The 20,745-nt window shown below is 38.9% G+C and overlaps 8 protein-coding genes across 11 annotated transcripts; 7 read left to right on the top strand and 1 right to left on the bottom strand.

The window, feature by feature from the left end:
• Positions 1-163: 163 nt before the first annotated feature.
• LOC106420550 (chaperone protein DnaJ-like) lies at positions 164-1,898 on the top strand. Of its 2 annotated transcripts, XM_013861402.3 has the most exons (5): positions 164-481; positions 713-866; positions 1,220-1,252; positions 1,379-1,479; positions 1,587-1,898. In XM_013861402.3, exons 1-5 carry the CDS (start codon positions 164-166, stop codon positions 1,785-1,787), a joined length of 807 nt encoding a protein of 268 aa, XP_013716856.1. In that variant the 3' UTR covers positions 1,788-1,898. The 2 variants fall into 2 exon arrangements, with proteins under 2 accessions (XP_013716856.1, XP_013716857.1); XM_013861403.3 differs by lacking the exon at positions 1,220-1,252.
• Positions 1,899-1,909: 11 nt separating this feature from the next.
• On the top strand, positions 1,910-3,946 carry LOC106420345 (pumilio homolog 18). Its single transcript, XM_022693343.2, has one exon. The coding sequence runs from the start codon at positions 2,129-2,131 to the stop codon at positions 3,206-3,208; it is 1,080 nt and encodes a 359-aa protein (XP_022549064.2). The 5' UTR covers positions 1,910-2,128; the 3' UTR covers positions 3,209-3,946.
• A 409-nt stretch (positions 3,947-4,355) lies between these two features.
• On the top strand, positions 4,356-4,889 carry LOC106420348 (pumilio homolog 18-like). The gene has a single exon (XM_048742168.1). It carries the CDS (start codon positions 4,356-4,358, stop codon positions 4,887-4,889), a length of 534 nt encoding a protein of 177 aa, XP_048598125.1.
• A 1,385-nt stretch (positions 4,890-6,274) lies between these two features.
• LOC106420457 (putative pumilio homolog 16) lies at positions 6,275-6,928 on the top strand. Its single transcript, XM_048742169.1, has one exon. The coding sequence runs from the start codon at positions 6,275-6,277 to the stop codon at positions 6,926-6,928; it is 654 nt and encodes a 217-aa protein (XP_048598126.1).
• Positions 6,929-9,258: 2,330 nt separating this feature from the next.
• LOC106420385 (putative pumilio homolog 20) lies at positions 9,259-10,359 on the top strand. The gene has a single exon (XM_022693007.2). The coding sequence runs from the start codon at positions 9,259-9,261 to the stop codon at positions 10,357-10,359; it is 1,101 nt and encodes a 366-aa protein (XP_022548728.1).
• A 1,228-nt stretch (positions 10,360-11,587) lies between these two features.
• Positions 11,588-12,643, top strand: LOC106420458 (putative pumilio homolog 20). Its single transcript, XM_013861294.3, has one exon. It carries the CDS (start codon positions 11,588-11,590, stop codon positions 12,641-12,643), a length of 1,056 nt encoding a protein of 351 aa, XP_013716748.1.
• A 751-nt stretch (positions 12,644-13,394) lies between these two features.
• LOC106420279 (ATP synthase small subunit 6-A, mitochondrial) lies at positions 13,395-13,843 on the bottom strand. The gene is made up of 2 exons (XM_013861141.3): positions 13,598-13,843; positions 13,395-13,441 (listed from the first exon to the last, which is right to left on the bottom strand). The coding sequence occupies exons 1-2, from the start codon at positions 13,716-13,718 to the stop codon at positions 13,395-13,397; spliced, it is 168 nt and encodes a 55-aa protein (XP_013716595.1). The 5' UTR covers positions 13,719-13,843.
• A 1,008-nt stretch (positions 13,844-14,851) lies between these two features.
• On the top strand, positions 14,852-20,554 carry LOC106420278 (probable LRR receptor-like serine/threonine-protein kinase At5g59680). 3 transcript variants are annotated; one of them, XM_013861137.3, is made up of 14 exons: positions 14,852-14,933; positions 15,249-15,789; positions 16,103-16,581; positions 16,695-16,839; positions 16,936-17,007; positions 17,091-17,162; positions 17,278-17,346; positions 17,432-17,598; positions 17,692-17,936; positions 18,036-18,162; positions 18,245-18,310; positions 18,393-18,494; positions 19,764-19,851; positions 19,951-20,554. In XM_013861137.3, the coding sequence occupies exons 1-14, from the start codon at positions 14,852-14,854 to the stop codon at positions 20,360-20,362; spliced, it is 2,667 nt and encodes an 888-aa protein (XP_013716591.2). In that variant the 3' UTR covers positions 20,363-20,554. The 3 variants fall into 3 exon arrangements, with proteins under 3 accessions (XP_013716591.2, XP_048598962.1, XP_013716590.2); XM_048743005.1 differs by having other exon boundaries at positions 17,432-17,596; positions 17,729-17,936; positions 18,254-18,310; XM_013861136.3 differs by having other exon boundaries at positions 17,432-17,595; positions 17,683-17,936.
• Positions 20,555-20,745: the final 191 nt, after the last annotated feature.

A 20,745-nucleotide genomic window follows, 5' to 3' on the forward strand; every position in this document is an offset into this window, starting at 1 on the left:
AAAAATCAGAGTTATCGGACAGAGAAGGAATAAGCAAAAACAGAGTTATACGGAACGAACCGGTTTGCATTTCACGGTTGATATATATAACCGGAAATGTAAGGATCGGTTAAACGGATTGTCCAAAAAGGAGGAAACTCGATCCAGTGAACCGGAAAGAAGTATGTATGCAACATCTTCGACTCTGTTTCCACCACAAAGTCTCTTCCTTTCTCCTCATCTTCCTCCAAGAACCTTCCTTTATCGGTTGAATTTTCTGGGTTTTCCTGTAAGAAGTTGCTGCTGTGGCGGCGGTTTTAGTGGCGGTTCGTTCTGTGATCGACGGAGTTATGGTCAAAGACGGAGGAAAAGAGTCATAGTACCGAAAGCTCGAGTCTCTCCTTACGAGGTACTTGGTGTGTCTCCGTCAGCGACACCTCAAGATATAAAGAGGGCTTACCGTAGACTTGCTCTCAAGTATCACCCAGATGTCAATAAAGAGGTACTTTTTTTTTTTTTTTTTTTTTATGGTTTATGCTCCATTTGTGAAATTTATGGAATTGGAACTCTGTGTGGATGCTTGCATATGAATTCAAAGTTATGGACTTTTGATGATGTATCTCTGTACCTCCTTGTAGTTAGTTGATGGACTCCAGTTTACTTTACTACTTAGTCTCTGTCTGTCTGTATGGAAGAAAGTATGAGACTTACCTCGTGTTTATTTGGTGAACAGGCAAATGCGCAGGAGAAGTTTCTGAGGATAAAACATGCCTACACCACTTTGATCAACTCTGAGTCACGGGGCTCAGATAGTCCTGCGTCTGGTTATTCGGGTCAAACAAACCAAAAAGGCAACAGTCAAGTCGAGGAAGATTTCTATGGACTTGGTAAAACCCTAACTAAACCCTGAATAAACCGTACTCGTAAATGAAATGTGGTCATTGTTTTTGCAAAGTGGGAAGCTTTTTCTATGAAGCATACTGCTATTCTATGGCTTGACTTCACTTTGCATTTTTGTTTGGCCATGGTGTAGAAGTATTCATGGAAGTTTTTAGCGGAAATGCTAAATAGGGCTTGTGAAAATGTGCATAAAGTTTCGAAAATTGATTTGAATTAGAGGCACCATTTGATGGCGCTAATGAATGTGGTTAGAAGTGTTATGTGTTGTCATCTTTTGGGGGTGGGAGTTAGGATGATTGAGGTTAGAGTGATCTTATGTACATCACACTTTATCATGCAGGTGAACTCGTGAGGGATGTTCAAATAACAGTAGGTAGACGCAACCTGTGACATCTATTTTCTTACTGTCGTTTTCTTGCACGTCTAGAAAATTTTATGCACAAGAATTTGTAGTTAATTATTCATTTAAGAGGCTCACTCTATGTGGTAATAATGGCAGGGGATTTCTTCAAAGATCTTGAAGAAGAGTTCAAGAACTGGGAAGCTAGTGCGTCCTCCTCCTCCCAAGGAACACCAAAAAGTCTTTGGGAGGAACTAGCTGTAAGCTCAATAATATCTTACTACTGATTACTCGTAGTCTCTCAAAGCTTTGATCTTCCCTCAGTTTTGATGGCTCTCATGTTAACATCTTTTTTTTTTTTTTTCAGGAAATTGGGGAAGAATTTGTGGAGTTTCTTGAGAAAGAACTTAGCATAAGCGATGAAGACAATGATGGACCAAGCAAAAAAGGAGAAAGATTTGATTTTAGCGAAAGCTCCTCAACGAGCACGAAGAACAGTATAGGAGTGAATATTGATGAGATAGAAGCAACCCTAGCTCAACTCAAAAAAGATCTTGGCTTGCAATAACAATCCTACTAAGAAGTTGCATGAAAAATGTTATTGTATTCTGATGTTTGTTTCTTTCAACCCATAGAAAGAAGTGTACATATATTTCTTATAGAATCTTATTTCATCAAAGCAATATATTATTTCATCAAAGAAAAATGTTATTGTATAAGATGAGATCATGATTTACAGAAAATATATAATTGCAATAAGAAAAATCAAGATATGTTTCAAAACGAAAAGAAAAACTCTGAAAGTAGTTATACACTACCTATACCTATAAATACGAATCCCTTCTTCTCCACATGTCTCATCATTATTATCACTCACAGAATTAATCTCATTCTGTAGAATCAAGGCATATGGCAAACGCTGATCCCTTCTCAATGTCTACACTACTCACTTCTTTACAACATCTACCTTTCACCTCCGCAACAGAACCCATGATTCCGGCGGTTCCTCCTCCTTCACGTGGCATTCCCGTCGTCATCCCTCAACCAAGATACCACGGTAGTCAACCTCTAAACAACTCATTCCCCGTCGGATTCTTAGCTCCTCAGTACCTGGAGTCTCGTTTGCAGTCGCTGTTCAACCTCATGACTAGCACCATAGAAGAAGTTAACATTGCTCCGTTCAAAGAGATGATCTCAAGGTTGTCCAGAAGAGAGCTTCAAGAGATGGCGTATCTGCTGACGTCAGATCCCGACTACTTCTTGGCGATCGCAAGAAACAAGAACGGCTCTCACCGCCTTCAGAAACTCATCGGAAAATCAGACGACGCGGACAACTTGTTCTTCCTCGCGATCTTCCGCCGCTTCCTCCACGTCATGACCGATAAGTACGCGTCCTACGTGGCGGTACGAGGAATGCAAGTTTTTGACGACGAGAAGAAAGAGTTGATGTACGAGCACATTCTCCCCCACGCGCTTCGACTGGCATGTGACAAACACGGCCACATCGCCCTCAACGAGGTAATAACCGACTTGGACCATCCTTTCTACAGAGAGCAGCTCTTGGACATTGTCGCGCTCAACGCTCTCTTGCTGAGCTACGATGCTTATGGGAACTATGTGGTCCAACACGTGCTTACACTGTATGACTTGCGTTGCACGTATAACATTGCGGTTAGTCTTCTTGGCTATTGCGTTGAGCTCTCGTTCGACAAGTGTGGAAGCTACATCGTGGAGAAGCTTTTGGAGACGGAGGAGTCGATGGTTCTTGTGGTGGAAGAGCTTTTGGAGTGCGAAGGAGGCAGGTTGATGAGGCTGGCGAGGAAAGAGATTGGGAGTTTCGTGGTGATCAAGGCACTGAGAGTCATGCAGGAGATGAATAGGGTTGATCTGTTTAGGGGTTTGGTGCAGAAGCTGATGCCTTTTCGCCATCTCTTGCGTAGGCCTTGTGGAAACACTAGTATAGCAGCAATCATTGAGTCGGTTTGTTAGTTCTGTGTCAAACTAGTTAATTATGTTTATCTGTTTTAGGGTTTAGATTTGGTTCATGTACTTACTACGATGCATGCTTGAAAGTTGTCGATTTTATGGTTGGTTAGTGAGGTTTGTCACTAGTGATGTAAACAGTTCACTTGCTTACTGAAATCTATGGTTTGACCAAAACAAGTTTTCAGTTAATCATGTTCCTCTTTAACTATCCAATTCTGATTCAGTTATTCAACTGAATGCTTATATGAAAAGTACAAGAGTTGAGTCACACAAGAACTTGCACTGTTCAAGAGTTGAGAAAACACAGAGAAAAAGCTAAACAGAGGTCAATAGCATCTAGTATTCTCTCGTTAATTTATGTTATAAGAAGATGATTGAAAGCTGAAGCACTCACAGCAGTTTCCATAACGAGGCTTTGCCTTCTCAGCTTCTACATTTCATCTGAAATTTCAAAACAACCATGAAAAAGTGCAGAGGATGTTTAGTGTTTTTGATCAAAACACTTTTATCTTCACCTGAAATGAAGTGAAAAAATACCTTTATGGCTCATAATAAATCAAGCAATACCATCTACGGAATATGGCTCAAGTAATAGATGCAGAGAGATTATTAAGTTGTTATTTTCACTTCATACAATATATATTTTCTATACGCTCTGGAAGAGAATTACCAGCTATCCAATCATGAATTAACATTTGATGACAGTTACAATATAACAAAAAAAAATTGTAGTAAATCTGAATTAACAAATGCAGAGAAATCATATTCATTTTCTAATTCAGCCCCAAATGTAAGATAACATTAACACATAAAAAAATCTAAAAGGTGTACCCGACGTCGCCATGCATATATATATATATACTTACTTTCCTATACATATATAGATAGGCATTACCACTCCACATATAGCTTTTAACAATTACTTTAGAATTAACGAATACAATGGCAGAAGGCGACGATTCCTTTTCGAAGTCCATCGAACAAGAGAACCCGACGGTTCCTCCTCCGCCAGTCATCCACCAAGAGAAACAAATCTTACTGATGAGAGGAAGCAATCTTTAATCAACTCACTTCGCCCCACCTACTTAACTGTAAGGAAGCGTCCTACGCTGCGTTTCACGGGATGAGAGTTTTCAACCAGAGGAATAAAATGCAAATGTACGACCAAATTCTCCACCACGCGATTCCCCTGGCGCGTGACCGATACGGCAGCATCAAGCTCAGAGCAATCATAAGCGACGATGACTTTGCATACTGCACAAACCGCCTCCTCGGTGTAGTCGCTTTCAACGCTCTCTTGCTAAGCTACGATGCTTACGGGAACTTTGTGGTCCAGCACGTGCTTAACCTGAATAACTTGCGCTGCACGTATGACATTGCGGTTAGCCTCCGTGGCCATTACGTTGAGCTTTCATGTACGCATGGTGGAAGATACATCGTGGAAAAGCTTCTGGAGAAGCAGGAGACGGGGGTTTTGGTGGTGGCAGAGCTTTTGGAGTGCGAAAGGGACAAGTTGTTGAGGCTGGCGAGGAGTGTGTACGGCAATTTCGTGGTGGTCACGGCACTGAAAGTCACGCGGGAAGATTTGTTTAGGGGTTTAGTGAATAAGCTCAAGCCTCTTCTCCCTCTATTTAGGTCTCATCAAAGCATCACCATTGCAGAGATATTGGAGTCGGTACCTTAATTAGCTTTCTCACAAATAATTAAACTAGTTAATGCCATGGTTCCTACTACTATGATATATGCTGATTGTATGGTAGCTTAGTTAAGTATTGTAACGAGGTTTGTCACTAATGATGATGGTAAAGAACGGTCGGTAGCAGTATCTAGAATTGTCTCTTCTATGTGCTCAATTAAACCAGGAATGTGTAGCCAGGAACCAAAAAGCTTCTGGTGTTTCAGTCATTCCGGACTATTAAGGCTTTATTTAAATGTATGGGAACAGCAACAGAAAGGGAGGAATCAAATCCACTTCAAACATAGATTGAATCAACAAAAGTACAACTTTAGACTGTTTCATGTTATTAGAATAGGTTTGAAAGCCGATAACACTCATAAGAAAACTCTCTTTCTCAGCTTCTACATCAGTAGATCACCTGAAAACAATCATGTACAAGAACAAGTGCAGAGAATGGTTGGTATTTATGTAAACAATCATTGACTGGTTAGTAGACCTGTGTGTATATATAACGTTTAGACAATATGGAAAATTCATGTATGGTTCATAAATGCATCAGGCAAAACACATATACATGACCAAGACAGCTCAAGAAACAGATCATGCAGACAAAGCAAACATTAGGCATTGAGAATTAGGATTAGGACAAATGCTAGTTATAAGCTAATAAGCTAATGAGAGATCAATAGTATTCTCTTATTATGTTATAAGAACAGGATTGAAAGCTGAAGCACTCACATCAGTTTCCATAAGGACGCTTTGCCTTCTCAGTTTCTACATTTCATCTGAAAATTCAAAACATGAATTAACATTTTAAATTGCTATTTCTTTTTGGTGTAAATATAAATTTTTTGGTGTAATTAAATTGCTATTTTCACTTCATACAACACCTAGTCTACAGAAAAGACCCAGCTAACAAATCATGAATTAACATTTGGTGCCACTTACAGTATGACAAAATTCTAAGAAATCTGAATGTAGTGGAATTAATATAATTCAATCAACAAATGTAGAAAAATCTGTAAGATAGCATTAAAACATAAAAATAATAATTAAAAGGAGTACTCGACGTCGCCATGCATATATATTTACTTTCCTATATATATATAGGCATGATCACTCCACAGATCTTTTAACAATTACTTTAGAATTAACGAATACAATGGCAAACGGCGACGATTCCTTCTCGATGTCCATCAAACAAGAGAACCCGACGGTTCCTCCTCCTCCTCCTCCCCCCACCACCACTCCTCCACCAAGAGAAACCGATCTTGCTGATGAAAAGAACCAATCTTTACTCAACTCACTTCGTTCCACCTCCTTGACTCCTCAAGAGACGGAGACGTGTTTGCGATCCCTGACCAACGTCATGACTAGCAGCGAAGACTCAGATGATGCTCTTCTTCGTTGCCGCTATCTTGCGCAACTTCTTCCACGTCATGACGGACGAGCACGCGCCCTACGTTGCCATCCAAGGGATGCGAGTTTTCAGCCGCGAGAAGAAAAGGGCAATGCGCAACAAAATTCTCACCTACGCGGTTCCCCTGGGGTGTGACCAATACGGTAGCATCGCGCTCAATGCAATCATAAGGGACGTGTCCTTTCTCTACTGCAGTGTTGCCCTCTTTGATGTAGTTGCGTCCAACGCTCGCTTTCTAAGCTACAGTAGATATGGGAACATTGTGGTCCAACACGTGCTTAAACATTGTAGCTTGCATAGCACGCGTAACATTGGGGTTAGCCTCCGTGGCCATTACGTCGAGCTCTCATTTACGGAGGGTGGAAGATACATCGTGGAGAAGATTTTGGAGAGGGATGAGACGGGTGTTTTGGTGATGACAGAGCTTTTGGAGTGCGGAAGTGACAACTTGGTGAGGCTGGCGACAAGTGAGTACGGGCATTTCGTGGTGGAAACGGCACTGAAAGTCACGCGGGGGGTTTTGTTTAGGGGTTTGGTGAATAAGCTCAAGCCTTTCCTCCCTCTGTTGCGTACGTCTCCTCAAAGCACCACCATTGCACAAATCTTGGAGTCACTAACTAGTTAATGCCATGGTTCCTAGTAGGCCATTACTCTGACTCTGATATATGCTGAAAGTTGTCAGATTTTATGGTTGCTTGTTTAGTTAACTCTTGCTACTAATGGAAATAAAGAAAGGTTGACAGTATCTAAATTCTCTCTTTTATGTTTTCTATAAGTCAGAAATGTGTCGTCATGAACCAAAAAGCTTGTTGGTGGATTCAATCATTCGGTAATGTAAGGCTTTATTTAAAGGAATTGGAACACAAAAAGAAAAGCATTTCAAACAATGATTGAATGAACAAAAAGTAGAATTTTCACTGTTTCAAGAGTTGTGAAAATAATAAAAAGAGAGATGATCAGTATGAAGAATTCTCTCTTCTATGTTATTGGAATAAATTTGAAGGTAGAAGCACTCTTCGGCAATAGTTTTCATAAGGACTTCCTCTTTCTCAACTTCTACATTTTCACATCAGTACATCACCTGAAAACAAATCATAAACAAGTGCAGAGAATAGTTAGTCTTTAGTAAACCTGTGCATAGTCTGAACGAAGCTGGAAAATTCATGTATGGTCATAATGCATCAAGCAAAACCCATATACTTTAACTAAATCGGCTCAAGAAACAGATCATGCAGAGAAATCAAACATCAGGTGACCTTTGGGACAAAAGACTAGTTAATTAACCTTGTTCTAAAACGCGGCGGCTTGGTCCGAGAACGCGGCGGATAAACGTTAAACGGCTGTGGACCGTGGCGATTTCAATCTAATCGGGTGAAAAAATCGGATGGTAGGATAAATCTCAAGTTTTTGTTCTTTTTAACCCAGAAACCAAATGTTCTACGTAAGATCTATGACAAAACAGCAAAGAAAAAACAAGGAGATGATGGAAAATCGAGAAAAAAAAATCAACAGCCGTTGTGATTAAAATTGCAGAGAAATAAACCCTATAGGAAGAAGATAACTGCTAAATGACGAAATTACCCTTCCTTAAATGAAAACTCCAAAATACATTTAATTTGCATTGATTATGCTTCGAACCTGAGTTGGGAGGTGTTAATAAACAACACTGAACCACCACAACACCATGAATCTCTTGTAATCTGTAGCAATATATTAAATATATTCAAAATAATATAAAAATTCCCTAAAATAAATCCCCGATTAATCTCCGTATATTCTCCGATTTATTGATTCGGCGCTAGGCGTCACCCGACCGCACGCGTTACGCCTAGCGTAGTTTTGAACAAGACTTAAACCCATTATGTTTGATAGTCACTTTCATTTAACACCCATTTTTTTAAACATGTATAAAACTTTCTTTACGTATAATTATAAATTATAACAAAACATCGTAACTGTAAATACTTAATTATATAACAATCAAATTAAATATCAATTATATTTATATATAATAACAAACTTTAACATAAAGATTTATCTTTTTATTAATAAAATTGAAAATAAAAGTCAGTGCGGATGCATGGATATATCTCTAGTGTTCCTAAATACTTATGGAAACACAAATAATAGCTAAAGAGAGATCAATAGCATCTAGAATAACCAAATACAATTAGCTCAACTGGAAATAAATGACAATAGTCACTGTGTCAGTCTGTCAGAGGTTTCTGGTTTGAGTGACCGTTTAAACGAAACTGATATTAATGTTGAGGTGGGCATGGGAGAACCACGGGTTTCGACCCCAGACCTCCTTGTATATTAAAATAAAATAGCATCTAGACTCTGGCATATTATCTTTTTATGTTATTAGAACAGGATTGAAAATTCAAAGGACGCTTTGCCTTCTCAGCTTCTACATGTCATCTGATATTTAAAAAAAAACATTTAAAAGGTGCAGAGGATGGTTAGTGTTTTGGATCAAACACTTTAGGTTCATCTGAATGGATTGGGGAAATTCCTTTTAAGGCTCATAATAAATCAAGCAACACCATCTTACAGAGCAAGTAACAGATGCAGAGGATAGCAAACATGCTGACTTGGATAAATGCTCGTCAATACATTATTAAGTTGTCATATTCACTCCAGACATCTTTTCTATAGGCTATAGAAAAGAACCATTTACCACAACATGAATTACCATTTGATGACACTTACAATGGGATAAAAACTCTAAGAAATCTGAATGAAGTGTACATATGTAATTCAATTAACAAATGCAGAGAAATCATATTCATTTTCTAATTCGGCTCTCAAAACTATAAGGTAACATTAAAACATAAAAAAAAAAAATCTAAAAGGTGAACTTGACGTCGCCATGCATATATATGTTTACTTTCCTATATATAGGCCTCATCACTCCACATATCTTTAACAATTACGTAGAACTAAAGTATACAAATGGCAAGCGATGACGATTCCTTTTCGACGTACGTGGATATGCTTCGTGCTTTTCACACTCGCCGTTTTGCCGCCGCAAGAGAATCCATCGAACAAGAGAACCGGGCGGTTCCTCCGACTCCTCCACTTGAAACTCCCACCGCGAGTCCTCCACCAAGAGAAACCGATCTTGCTGATGAGAGGAACCAATCTTTACTCAACTCACTTCGCTCCGCCGCCTTAACTCATGAAGAAACGGAGACGTGTTTGCGATCCCTCACCAACGTCATGACTAGCAGCGAAGAAGAAGAAGATGCTCTGTTTCAAGAAGTCATCTCAGAGTTTAACGGAAGCGAGCTTCAGAGGATGGCCTCGTTGCTGACGTCAAACAACGATCACTACTTCTTGGAGATCGCAAGAAACAAGAACGGCTCCATCCGCCTTCATAAACTCCTCGGCCAATCAGACGACGCCGACACCTTCTTCGTCGCCTCTCTCTTGCGCCACTTCCTCCACGTCATGACGGATAGGCACGCGGCCTACCTTGCCACTCAAGGGATGCGAGTTTTCAGCCACGAGAAGAAAATGGCAATGCGCGACCAAATTCTCCAACACGCGGTTCACCTGGCGCGTGACCAATACGGCTGCAACGCGCTCAATGCAATCATTAGCGGCGTGGTCTTTGACTACTGCAGAAACGACCTCCTTGATGTAGTCGCGTTCAACGCTCCTTTGCTAAGCAGCGATGCTTATGGGAGCCATGTGGTCCGACACGTGCTTAAGCAGAATAACTTGCGTCGCACGTATGACATTGCGGTTCGCCTCCGTGGCCATTACGTTGAGCTCTCTTTTACGAGGTATGGAAGCCGCGTCGTGGAGAAGCTTTTGGAGAGGGAGGAGACGAGGCCTTTGGTGGTGGCAGAGCTTTTGGAGTGCGGAAGAGACAAGTTGGGCAGGCTGGCGACGAGTGTGTACGGTAATTTCGTGGTGGAAACGTCATTGAAAGTCACGCCGGAGGATCTTTTTAGGGCTTTGGTGAATAAGCTCAAGCCTTTTCTCCCTCAGTTGCGTAGGTCTACTTATGGCACCAACATTGCAAAAATATTGGAGTCGATACGTTAGCTTTGTTTGTCACAAACTAGTTTTATAATGCCATGCACGGTTCCTTTTACTATGATATATGCTGCAAGTTGTCAGATTTTATGGTTGTTTGTTTAGTCAACTTTTGCAATGAGGTTTGTCGCTAATGATTAAAGAGAGATTGACAGTATCTAGAATAGTCTCTTCTATGTTTTCTAATTGAGGAATGTGTAGCCACGAACTAAAAAGCTTGTTGGTGGATTCAATCATTCCGGAATGTTAAGGCTTATTTAAATGTATGGGAAAACAAAAGGAAAGAGGAAGCAAATCCATTTAAAACATCTGGGGGGGAGGGGAAGATTGAATCAACAAAAGTACAACTTAGACTGTTTCCACAGTTGTGAGAGAGAAAGAGAGAGAGAGAGAGAGAGAGAGAGAGAGAGAGAGAGAGAGAGAGAGAGAGAGAGAGAGAGAGAGAGAGATGAAAGGTATCAGTAAATCAACAAAAGTACAACTCAAAATAGTTTTTATAAGGACTCTCTTTCTCAGCTTCTACACCAGTAGATCACCTGAAACACAATCATGAACAAGTGCATAGAATGGTTAGTGTTTAGTAAACATGTATATATATAACCTTTAGATATATAGTCTGGAAAATTCATGTATGGTTCATAAATGCATCAGGCAAAAGACATATACATAAAGACAACTCGAGAAATAGATCATGCAGACAAATCAAACATTAGGCATTGAGAATTAGGATTAGGACAAATGCTGGTTATAAGGTAACAAGCCATTTTGCTAAAGAGAGATCAATAGCATTGTCTAGTATTCTATCAATTATCTTATGAGAACAGGATTGAAAGCTGAAGCACTCACATCAGTTTCCATAAGGACGCTTTGCCTTCTGTCTTCTACATGTCATCTGTAAGTTCAAAAGATGAATTTGCTATTTTCACTTCATACAACATCTTTTCCATAGGCCTTAGTCTATAGAAAAGACCCAGCTAACGAATCATGAAATTAACATTTGGTGCCACTTACAGTATGACAAAAGTTGTAATAAATCTGAATTAAGTGTACTTAATATAAGTCTATTAACAAATCCATAGAAATTTGTAAGATAGCATTAAAACATTTAAAAAAAAAACAAATTTAAAAGGTGTACTCGACGTTGCCATGCATATATATTTTTTCACTTTCGTATATATATAGCCATTATATCACACTCCACAGATCTTTTAACAATTACTTAGAATTAACGAATACAATGGCAAACAACGATTCCTTTTCAATGTCCATCAAACAGGAGAACACGACGGTTCCTCCTCCTGCTCCTCCACGTGAAACTCCCACGGGGACTCCTCCACCAAGAGAAGCCAATCTTGCTGATGACAAGAACCAATCTTTACTCAACTTACTTCGCTCCACCTCCTTAACTCCTCAAGAGACGGAGACGTGTTTGGGATCCCTGGCCAACGTGATGACTAGCAGCGAAGACTCAGATGATGCTCTCTTTCAAGAGGTGATCTCAAAGCTAAGCGGAATCGAGCTTCAGAGGATGGCCGCGTTGCTCACGTCAAAACCCGATGATCGCTACTTCTTGGAGATGGCAAGAAACAAGAACGGCTCCATCCGCCTACAGAAACTCCTCGGAAAATCAGACGACGCCGACATCTTCTTCGTTGCCGCTATCTTGCGTAACTTCTTCCACGTCATGACGGACGAGCACGCGTCCCACGTCGCCACTCAAGGGATGCGAGTTTTCGGCATTAAGAAGAAATTTGCAATGCGCGACCAGATCATCTCCCACGCGGCACTCCTGGCGTGTGACCAATACGGCAGCATCGCGCTCAATGCAATCATAAGGGACGTGGCCTTTCTCTACTGCAGTACCGGACTCTTTGATGCAGTCGCGTCCAACGCTCTCTTGCTTAGCAACGATGCTTATGGGAACATCGTGGTCCAACAAGTGCTTAAACACTGTAGCTTGCATAGCACGCGTAACATTGGGGTTAGCCTCCGTGGCCATTACGTCGAGCTCTCATTTACGGAGGGTGGAAGATACATCATGGAGAAGATTTTGGGGAGGGATGAGACGGGCGTTTTGGTGATGACAGAGCTTTTGGAGTGCGGAAGTGACGAGTTGGTGAGGCTGGCGACGAGTGAGTACGGGCATTTCGTGGTGGAAACGGCACTGAAAGTCACGCGGGGGTTTTTGTTTAGGGGTTTGGTGAATAAGCTCAAGCCTTTCCTCCCTCTGTTGCGTACGTCTCCGCAAAGCATCACCATTGCAGTAATCTTGGAGTCCTTTGTTACAAACTAGTTAATGCCATGGTATATGCTGAAAGTAATCAAATTTTATGGTTGCTTGTTTAGTTAACTCTTGCAATGACGTCTACTAATGGAATAAAGAGAGGTTGACAGTATCTGGAATTGTCTCTTCTATGTTTACAAGAATAGGTTTGTATTCGCAATAGTTTTCATAAGTACTCTCTCTTTCTCAGCCTCTACACTAATTTCACATAAGCAGATCAACTCAAGTTCGAAACAAATGCAGAGAATGGCTAGTGTTTAGGGAAACCATATCTCATTATTCCTTTTATTGCTAGAATCTATTGTTGGTGGATTCAATCATTCAGGACTGTAAGATTTTTATTTAAATGTATGCGAACACACCAAAAGAAAGGGAGGAATCAAAATCCACTTCAAACATATGGGGAGAACAAAAGTAAAACTTGCACTGTTCAAGAGTTATTATAAAAAAAAAAAAAGAGACGAACAGTAGTATCAAGAATCCAATCCTCTCTTCTATGTTATTAGAATAGTTTTGAAAGCTGACTTTCCCTTTCTCAGCTTCTACATGTTCACCTGAAAAAACCGAGATTGGTTAGTTTTTAGCAAACCAACCTTTAAATAATCTGAACAAAGCTGGAAGATTTATGTATAGTTCATAAAATGCATCAGACAAACACACGTAATTGGCTCAAGCAGACAAATCAACATCAGATTAGTGATTTAGGACAAAATGCTAGTTAAGTTTGGTAATAACATCATTGATCGAAAAGTTTAAGACATTACCGCCTGTGTTGTTGGACAAACTTGGAGTTCTTGGCGTCTTCCTCTGCAAAAATAAATAATAAAAAAAATTAGGATTTCCACAACCATCGATTCAACAATCAATCACGATACATAACAGAAGGTCTTGGTTATATCCGATTTGATTCCACAGATTAATTAAGGATTCCCATAGAAGATCGGTCAGATCTGAAAGACTTACCGGTGAATCCAGCGGTGAGCTTGGTGATGAGGACGCCGGTTACGGCGAATCCGGTGAGAAACGGCCAGCAACGTTTCCACTCCCTCTTGAAGAACACTGGCCATGGATCGAACAACCTCATCTCTCTTCTCTCTTCTCTCTCTGGTGACTGACTGATTCGCGTTGACGATGAAAGTGACGACGACACATTACTGAATACTGATAGTATTGGATCTGAAATATGTAACTAATGGGCCCAATCTAAATCGGCCCAAAATAAAAAATTTCCCGCTATCTATAAAATGTAGAAAGCGTTGCGTTTAAAACGCTAGATTCCTGCGTCTGCGTTATGGATTCAACGGCTGTTTTCATGCAAAACTATGACTATATGATATATTCTCATTGCAGATCTGTCTTTTTTGTTAAGGCAGCGAGTTACAGTGATCTTTTCGTTTGGATGTATCTCAAAAAGACAGATGACTTGGGAAAGTCAACCTCAACTTGTCCTTTTGTTTTGCTCTGTTCCTTTTGTAGTATTTGAATCAATATCCATTACTTATTTGAACAAAACTTAGGTTCACCCTAGGTTCTACTTATTTAAGGCTAAAACAACTTTTGTTTTACACAGGTTCGAAGTTGAGGAAGTGTATTTCGTCAAGTGGCTAAATGACATGATCATCTTTGCGGCCTTCTCTACCGGAGTTGACTCCACTAAGTCGCATTCCTTCACATTATAGAGTTGGTTATTGGATGAACCTTGTCGATCCATATGATGACCAAAAAAAGCTTTGAAGTCTTCCACCAGAAATTTATTTTTTCTCTGGATCTTGTGTCGTCGAAACTGGAGAAGACTTTGTTGTAAAAAATATATATATGTATAACAGCTTACATCAATTGAAATGGTCTTCGGAAAACAAGTTTGCCTATTGGATGACCAAGGAATTAGTATATGTTTCTTTCATTCTTTGGATAATGTAGATAATCAGGATACCTCTGTATAATTCAAAAAAAAATGTAGATAATCAGGTTCTTTATTGTGATGTCGAAAACTTATCTTTCGTAGTCTTCTTTTTTATATAAGAAAAATATTATGGTACATGTACTTCGTATGATTGAAGTTGTATTTTAGATTTGGACACTGGAGACCATTTCTCAGGTAGCCATAGCTTGTTTTGACGTCAATGTCCTATTGAGTTTATTTATATATATACGTTGCTAGTCTTCAAAACTTGGGCATTTGAAGTGTTTTGATATTTCTTTAGAAAATAGCTAATTATGGAGAGTCATTGTCGGGTCTTGGAGTTGGTATTAGGAACTTTGGCTATTATTCATCTTGTACTGGCTCAGGATCAACAAGGTATTCACATACTACTTGTTATATATATGTAAAATGGAAAGGGGGTGGGATGGATGGGGAATATCCTTAATTCGTATGGTATAGGTGATCCCCTATGCATGCTTTGTTCTGATCATATATTAGTTATTTTTTGAAACGCTATCATATATTACTTAAAATATTGATTTTCAACATGTTCCATAATCGTTTGAAAATGAACTACTAGCTAGTAGTGTTTTTCATATTTGTAACGATGAATAAAAATGCCTGAAATTTTATGTATAAGCATAATAAGTGGATCAGAATAGTTTCTCAATATATACATGGTGTTAGCAGGGTTCATCAGTTTGGATTGTGGGCTACCCGCGGAAGAGCTTTCTCCCTATGATGAGCGATGGACTGGTTTACGTTTCACTTCGGACGCAACATACATCCAGCGTGGAAAAACTGGCAGAATCCAAGCAAACCGTGAGAGCGAATTCTCGAAGCCGTACACAACGCTGAGATATTTTCCAAATGGAACACGAAACTGTTACAATCTGAGTGTGGAGAAGGGACGTAAATATTTGGTCAGAGCTACCTTTGTGTATGGAAACTATGATGGTCTTAACATTAAGCCCAAGTTTGATCTGTATCTTGGACCTAATCCATGGACCACGATAGATTTGCAAGGAGAAGTGGATAGCGGACGAGTGGAGATGTTTCACATTCCAACGTCAAACTCGTTGCAGATTTGTCTCGTTAAGAACGGGGCGACTACTCCGCTAATATCCACCTTGGAGATACGGCCAATAGTTAATAATACTTACACGCCTGTGTCTGGTTCCCTTAATCTTTTATTTCGGACATTTCTCAACAAATCAGAAACTGAGATAAGGTAAACCTAACTTCATTTCAATGTTTTCTGTTATTTCTGCTATATAACTATGTTTTGCAAGTTTGTTATGCTCTGTTTCTTGTGGTTCTTCGGTCCACCGGCGCTGTACACTGTTTGCAACATATGGGTTTGTTACTTTGTTTTTTAATTAATTAATTATTCATTCCTTGACATTAATCAATTACAAGACCACATAAACGAATATCTCAAATTTTTTCAAGTGAAAAAATGATATCTTCCATTTTTTTATTTATTTGTTCAACATGATATCTTCCATCTATTTATTCATTTCACTTCTAAAACCTATTTTCAGATACCCGAGTGATAGATATGACCGCGTATGGACTTGGCTCTTCAGAAACGAATGGACACAGATTTACACCACTCTCCAAGTGAACAATTTAAACGATGTTTATGTTCCACCAGAAGCAGCACTCACAACTGCAGCAACACCTACTAATACCAATTCGCCATTGATGATCAACTGGACTTCGAGAAATGTTGATAACCAATATTACCTGTATACACACTTCGCTGAGATCCAAGAGTTGCGGACCAACGATACCAGGGAATTCAACATGACTTGGAATGGAGAACACTATTATGGCCCTCTAGTACCTCCAAAATTTAATGGAATTACTGTCTTTAGCCGGTCAGGGAAAAGCTGCAAAGGAGGGGAGTGCAGTCTTCAGCTGAAGAGAACCAACAGATCAACTCTTCCACCTCTGCTTAATGCTCTTGAGGTCTACACAGTTATCCATTTTCCGCAATCTGAAACAAATGAAAATGAGGGTATGTTGTGCAAAGATCAAAACTTTGGTTGTATGTTTAGTAAAAAAACAACAACTCATAACCACAATAGAGTAGTAGAAGACATTTTATCTATTAACTCAATTTCATCTCAGTGGTTTCTATGCAAAACATCAAAACCACCTATGGAATAAGTAGAATCAGCTGGCAAGGAGATCCATGCGTCCCTCAACGGCTTATGTGGGACGGCTTAAACTGCAGCAACACCGATATGTCTACGCCACCAAGAATCACTTATTTGTAAGTCATGAGATCAATAGTCAAGTGCGTTCTTCAAGATCTGTTAATGATAGTGATCTTTAACACTTTTGAATATGTTTTTGGACATATCACCAGAAACTTGTCTTCAAGTGGTTTAACTGGAACCATAGCAGCTAGCATTCAGAATCTCACACAACTAGAAACTCTGTAAGTATGTTCAGCTTTGATAGGAGTAAGTAAAATTAAAATCGAAAGGTTTTAATTTTTTTACTTAATCTTGAAAACATTAGGGACTTGTCTAATAATAATTTGACTGGAGACGTGCCAGAGTTTCTAGGCAACATGAAGTCGTTGGTGTTCATGTAAGTCTCTCTTTTCTACATGTTTTTGTAATGCTTTTTAGATTCCACCTCCATTCATTTTTTGGTATTGCTTTTCAGATTCCACCTCAACTCTTTGTTCTTGTTTTTTTAATAGAAACATAAGCAGGAACGATCTTAGTGGTTCCATTCCTCAGGCTCTTCAGAGGAAAGGACTGGAGTTATAGTAAGAAACTTATGATGCAAATTTGATAATTTCTCAGTCATCTGTGTTAACTAATGTCTTGAAACAAAACATTGCCTTCTTGTAGTCCTCAAGGGAACCCAAGACTTTGTTTCTCTGGTTCATGCCTACTTCCCAAACCCAAGCCATTTCCAGTGGCAATTGTGGCATCTCTTGCGTCTGTGGCCATTATCCTTGTTCTTTTGGTACTTACTTTTGTTTTAAGGAAGAAAATGCTGTCAATTGTGGGAGGTAATTTGCAAGGAAACAAATCCAAAACAAGTATATATTGATCATGAATAGTTTAGTTTATATCCCTGAACTTTTTCTTTTGCACAGCTCTACGACGGCCACCTTTTATATCGTCATCTGTGAATGTCACAAATGCTAATCCACCTGTTTCATCAATCCAAACGAATAAGAGAAGGTTTGTTTATTCAGAGGTCACTAATATGACAAATAACTTTCAAAGAGTTGTTGGGGAAGGAGGATTCGGTATTGTCTATCACGGGACTCTAAATGTTAACAAACAAGTAGCTGTTAAACTGCTTTCTCAATCATCAACCCAAGGCTATAAGCAATTCAAGGCAGAAGTATGCATACCTGCTTTTTTCTTTTCTTGAAAAGCTTACGAGTATCCTTCGCATCACAAGCTTATTGATTACGTATGTGTTTTCTCTATGTATGGTTAGGTTGATCTTCTTATGAGAGTTCACCATACAAATTTGGTAAACTTAGTAGGATACTGTAATGAAGGAGATAACTTGGCTCTAATATACGAGTATATGCCCAATGGAGACTTAAGACACCATCTGTCTGGTAAACTTTTTAAAAATTTATATGTAACAAAAGCTCATGAAACCATTATGTAAATGCATCTACATATTTGAGATACGTACAGGGAAAGGAGATAGATCCATTATCAACTGGGGTATTCGACTACGAATAGCCTTGGAGGCTGCATTAGGTTTGTTTAAAGCTAAGCCATAAACAAGGAATTAATCCTTTCTTTCATTTTTAAAGCTATGATAGATGAATCCATTCCACAGGTTTGGAGTACTTACACATTGGGTGCATACCAGCAATGGTTCATAGAGATGTAAAAACTACAAACATATTGTTGGACGAGCAGTTCAAGGCAAGGCTTGCTGATTTTGTGATGCAGCGGACAACTAGGTTGAACGGTCGATCTAAGAATTTAGGGTTCTTCGAGACCTGTTCTTGGATCAATCAAGAGTTTCTTTCGATAGTTTCTTGAGACCAACTTCCTGAATAAGATGAATTTAATCGAATCTTGTTCAAGGCAACTCAAAATAGATGAACTGAATCAAATCTCTTTTAAGGTAATAAGCAAAAGCTCTATTATTAATTATCAAAGTCTCCCTACAACTTTAGGCTTCAATGCCTATTTATAATAAATCCTTAATCTAAAAAACCCTAATCTTAATTAAAATAGGAAAACCATTAAAATATAGAAAATATAAATAAAAGGTAATTATCTAAATTAATATAACTAATAAAATAAATAACAAGATATTTGGAAATATTCCAAATACTTATCTGCATCATTCTCTCCGGGTTGGAAAAGATTCGTCCTCGAATCTTGAATAGGTTTTTCGTGGCTGAAATCTTCCAATATTTATCTTCATATCCGAAATTTTCATAAAACCGAATCTTCTGACTTTCCCCAAAATTTGCACGTAACTCGTCCTGTACGGGATTTGCACGGATCTTGTCTCGCCCGAATTTTGCACGAATCTCGTCTTGCCCGATTTTTGCACAAACGAAATTTGCAAAAAAATCTTCACTGAAAACGAAATCGACAACGCGGACATCATCTTCATAGACATCGTAGATCGGATCACCATAGATCTCTCGATAGATCTCATAGTTTTCTTCTCTCTCAACAAAGGGACTTTCGTCCTGGATAGGATAGATGTTCGCACTCACCATGACATCCAGAATCGTTCTTCGATTAAGAAACCAAAGAGACGCAGCTCTGATACCACCTGATGCAGCGGACAACTAGGTTGAACGGTCGATCTAAGAATTTAGGGTTCTTCGAGACCTGTTCTTGGATCAATCAAGAGTTTCTTTCGATAGCTTCTTGAGACCAACTTCCTGAATAAGATGAATTTAATCGAATCTTGTTCAAGGCAACTCAAAATAGATGAACTGAATCAAATCTCTTTTAAGGTAATAAGCAAAAGCTCTATTATTAATTATCAAAGTCTCCCTACAACTTTAGGCTTCAATGCCTATTTATAATAAATCTTTAATCTAAAAAACCCTAATCTTAATTAAAATAGGAAAACCATTAAAATATAGAAAATATAAATAAAAGATAATTATCTAAATTAATATAACTAATAAAATAAATAACAAGATATTTGGAAATATTCCAAATACTTATCTGCATCATTTTGGGCTGTCGAGATCTTTCCCAGTTGGAGGTGAGTCTCATGTTTCGACGATGATTGCTGGCACTCCTGGATATCTTGATCCTCAGTAAGTATTGTTAGTTAATATCACAATGTGGATGTTTTCTTTTCCTTCTTGTTGAAGAATACATGTCAATAATAACATATTACTTTCTTCACCTTGCAGATATTACCGTACAAGTCGGTTGACCGAGAAGAGCGATGTGTACAGTTTCGGCATTGTGTTATTGGAGATGATCACAAACCAACCCGTGATTGACCAATCTCGTGAAAAGTCTCACATAACACAATGGGTTGAGTTTGAGCTAATTAGCGGAGATATTAGGACTATCATGGATCCAAACCTTCAAGGAGACTATGACTCTCACTCTGCCTGGAGAGTTCTTGATTTGGCAATGTCATGTGCAAATCCTTCTTCCACAAAACGTCCAAGCATGTCTCAGGTTGTTGTCGAACTAAAGGAGTGTCTTGCGTCTGAAAACTCAAGGAGAAATATGAGGAGAGGCAGGATGGAATCTCATAGTCCCGCTAAAGTGAGCATGCTCATTGACACTGGGATGCTCCCTGTGGCGAGATAGTTTGAGCTGCTGCAAGTCACATGTAAAAAAAAGTCATAGCCTTGCGTCTGAACTCGAGGAGAATATGCTTCGATCATCGACATGTAGCATATTCTATGTTTCTTTGTGATTGTTTTTGTTTACTAATGAACCATGAATCTGTTTGTGTAAAATCTTGAGTGCCATGCTTTGAATGTTATTGGGATGATTACTATTTCGGATACATATCTCAATATATTAATCGAGGATCATTTAAAAAGTTGTAAACTTAAGTTTGTACTAATTAAAAAGAGACTATGCTTAGGTGTCACTTAATTAAGATATCTTTGTGATTTTTAAACTTACGTGGTAGCTTAAAAATCAATTGAAAAAAATGTTGATCAAATTCAATTACTAGAAAACAT

The sequence above is a fragment of the Brassica napus genome, chromosome A10 (genome assembly GCF_020379485.1).
Source record: "Brassica napus cultivar Da-Ae chromosome A10, Da-Ae, whole genome shotgun sequence".
Classification (NCBI taxonomy): domain Eukaryota; kingdom Viridiplantae; phylum Streptophyta; class Magnoliopsida; order Brassicales; family Brassicaceae; genus Brassica; species Brassica napus.

Coding starts and splice junctions, on each gene's coding strand:
- LOC106420550 (XM_013861402.3), top strand. CDS start 164: ATGTATGCAACATCTTCGACTCTGTTTCCACCACAAAGTCTCTTCCTT. Junction 867..1,219: donor GGAAGATTTCTATGGACTTG/GTAAAACCCTAA, acceptor TTTATCATGCAG/GTGAACTCGTGAGGGATGTT. Junction 1,480..1,586: donor GTCTTTGGGAGGAACTAGCT/GTAAGCTCAATA, acceptor TTTTTTTTTCAG/GAAATTGGGGAAGAATTTGT.
- LOC106420345 (XM_022693343.2), top strand. CDS start 2,129: ATGGCAAACGCTGATCCCTTCTCAATGTCTACACTACTCACTTCTTTA.
- LOC106420348 (XM_048742168.1), top strand. CDS start 4,356: ATGCAAATGTACGACCAAATTCTCCACCACGCGATTCCCCTGGCGCGT.
- LOC106420457 (XM_048742169.1), top strand. CDS start 6,275: ATGATGCTCTTCTTCGTTGCCGCTATCTTGCGCAACTTCTTCCACGTC.
- LOC106420385 (XM_022693007.2), top strand. CDS start 9,259: ATGGCAAGCGATGACGATTCCTTTTCGACGTACGTGGATATGCTTCGT.
- LOC106420458 (XM_013861294.3), top strand. CDS start 11,588: ATGGCAAACAACGATTCCTTTTCAATGTCCATCAAACAGGAGAACACG.
- LOC106420279 (XM_013861141.3), bottom strand. CDS start 13,718: ATGAGGTTGTTCGATCCATGGCCAGTGTTCTTCAAGAGGGAGTGGAAA. Junction 13,442..13,597: donor GCTCACCGCTGGATTCACCG/GTAAGTCTTTCA, acceptor TTATTTTTGCAG/AGGAAGACGCCAAGAACTCC.
- LOC106420278 (XM_013861136.3), top strand. CDS start 14,852: ATGGAGAGTCATTGTCGGGTCTTGGAGTTGGTATTAGGAACTTTGGCT. Junction 16,582..16,694: donor TGAAACAAATGAAAATGAGG/GTATGTTGTGCA, acceptor ATTTCATCTCAG/TGGTTTCTATGCAAAACATC. Junction 17,163..17,277: donor ATGAAGTCGTTGGTGTTCAT/GTAAGTCTCTCT, acceptor TTTTTTTAATAG/AAACATAAGCAGGAACGATC.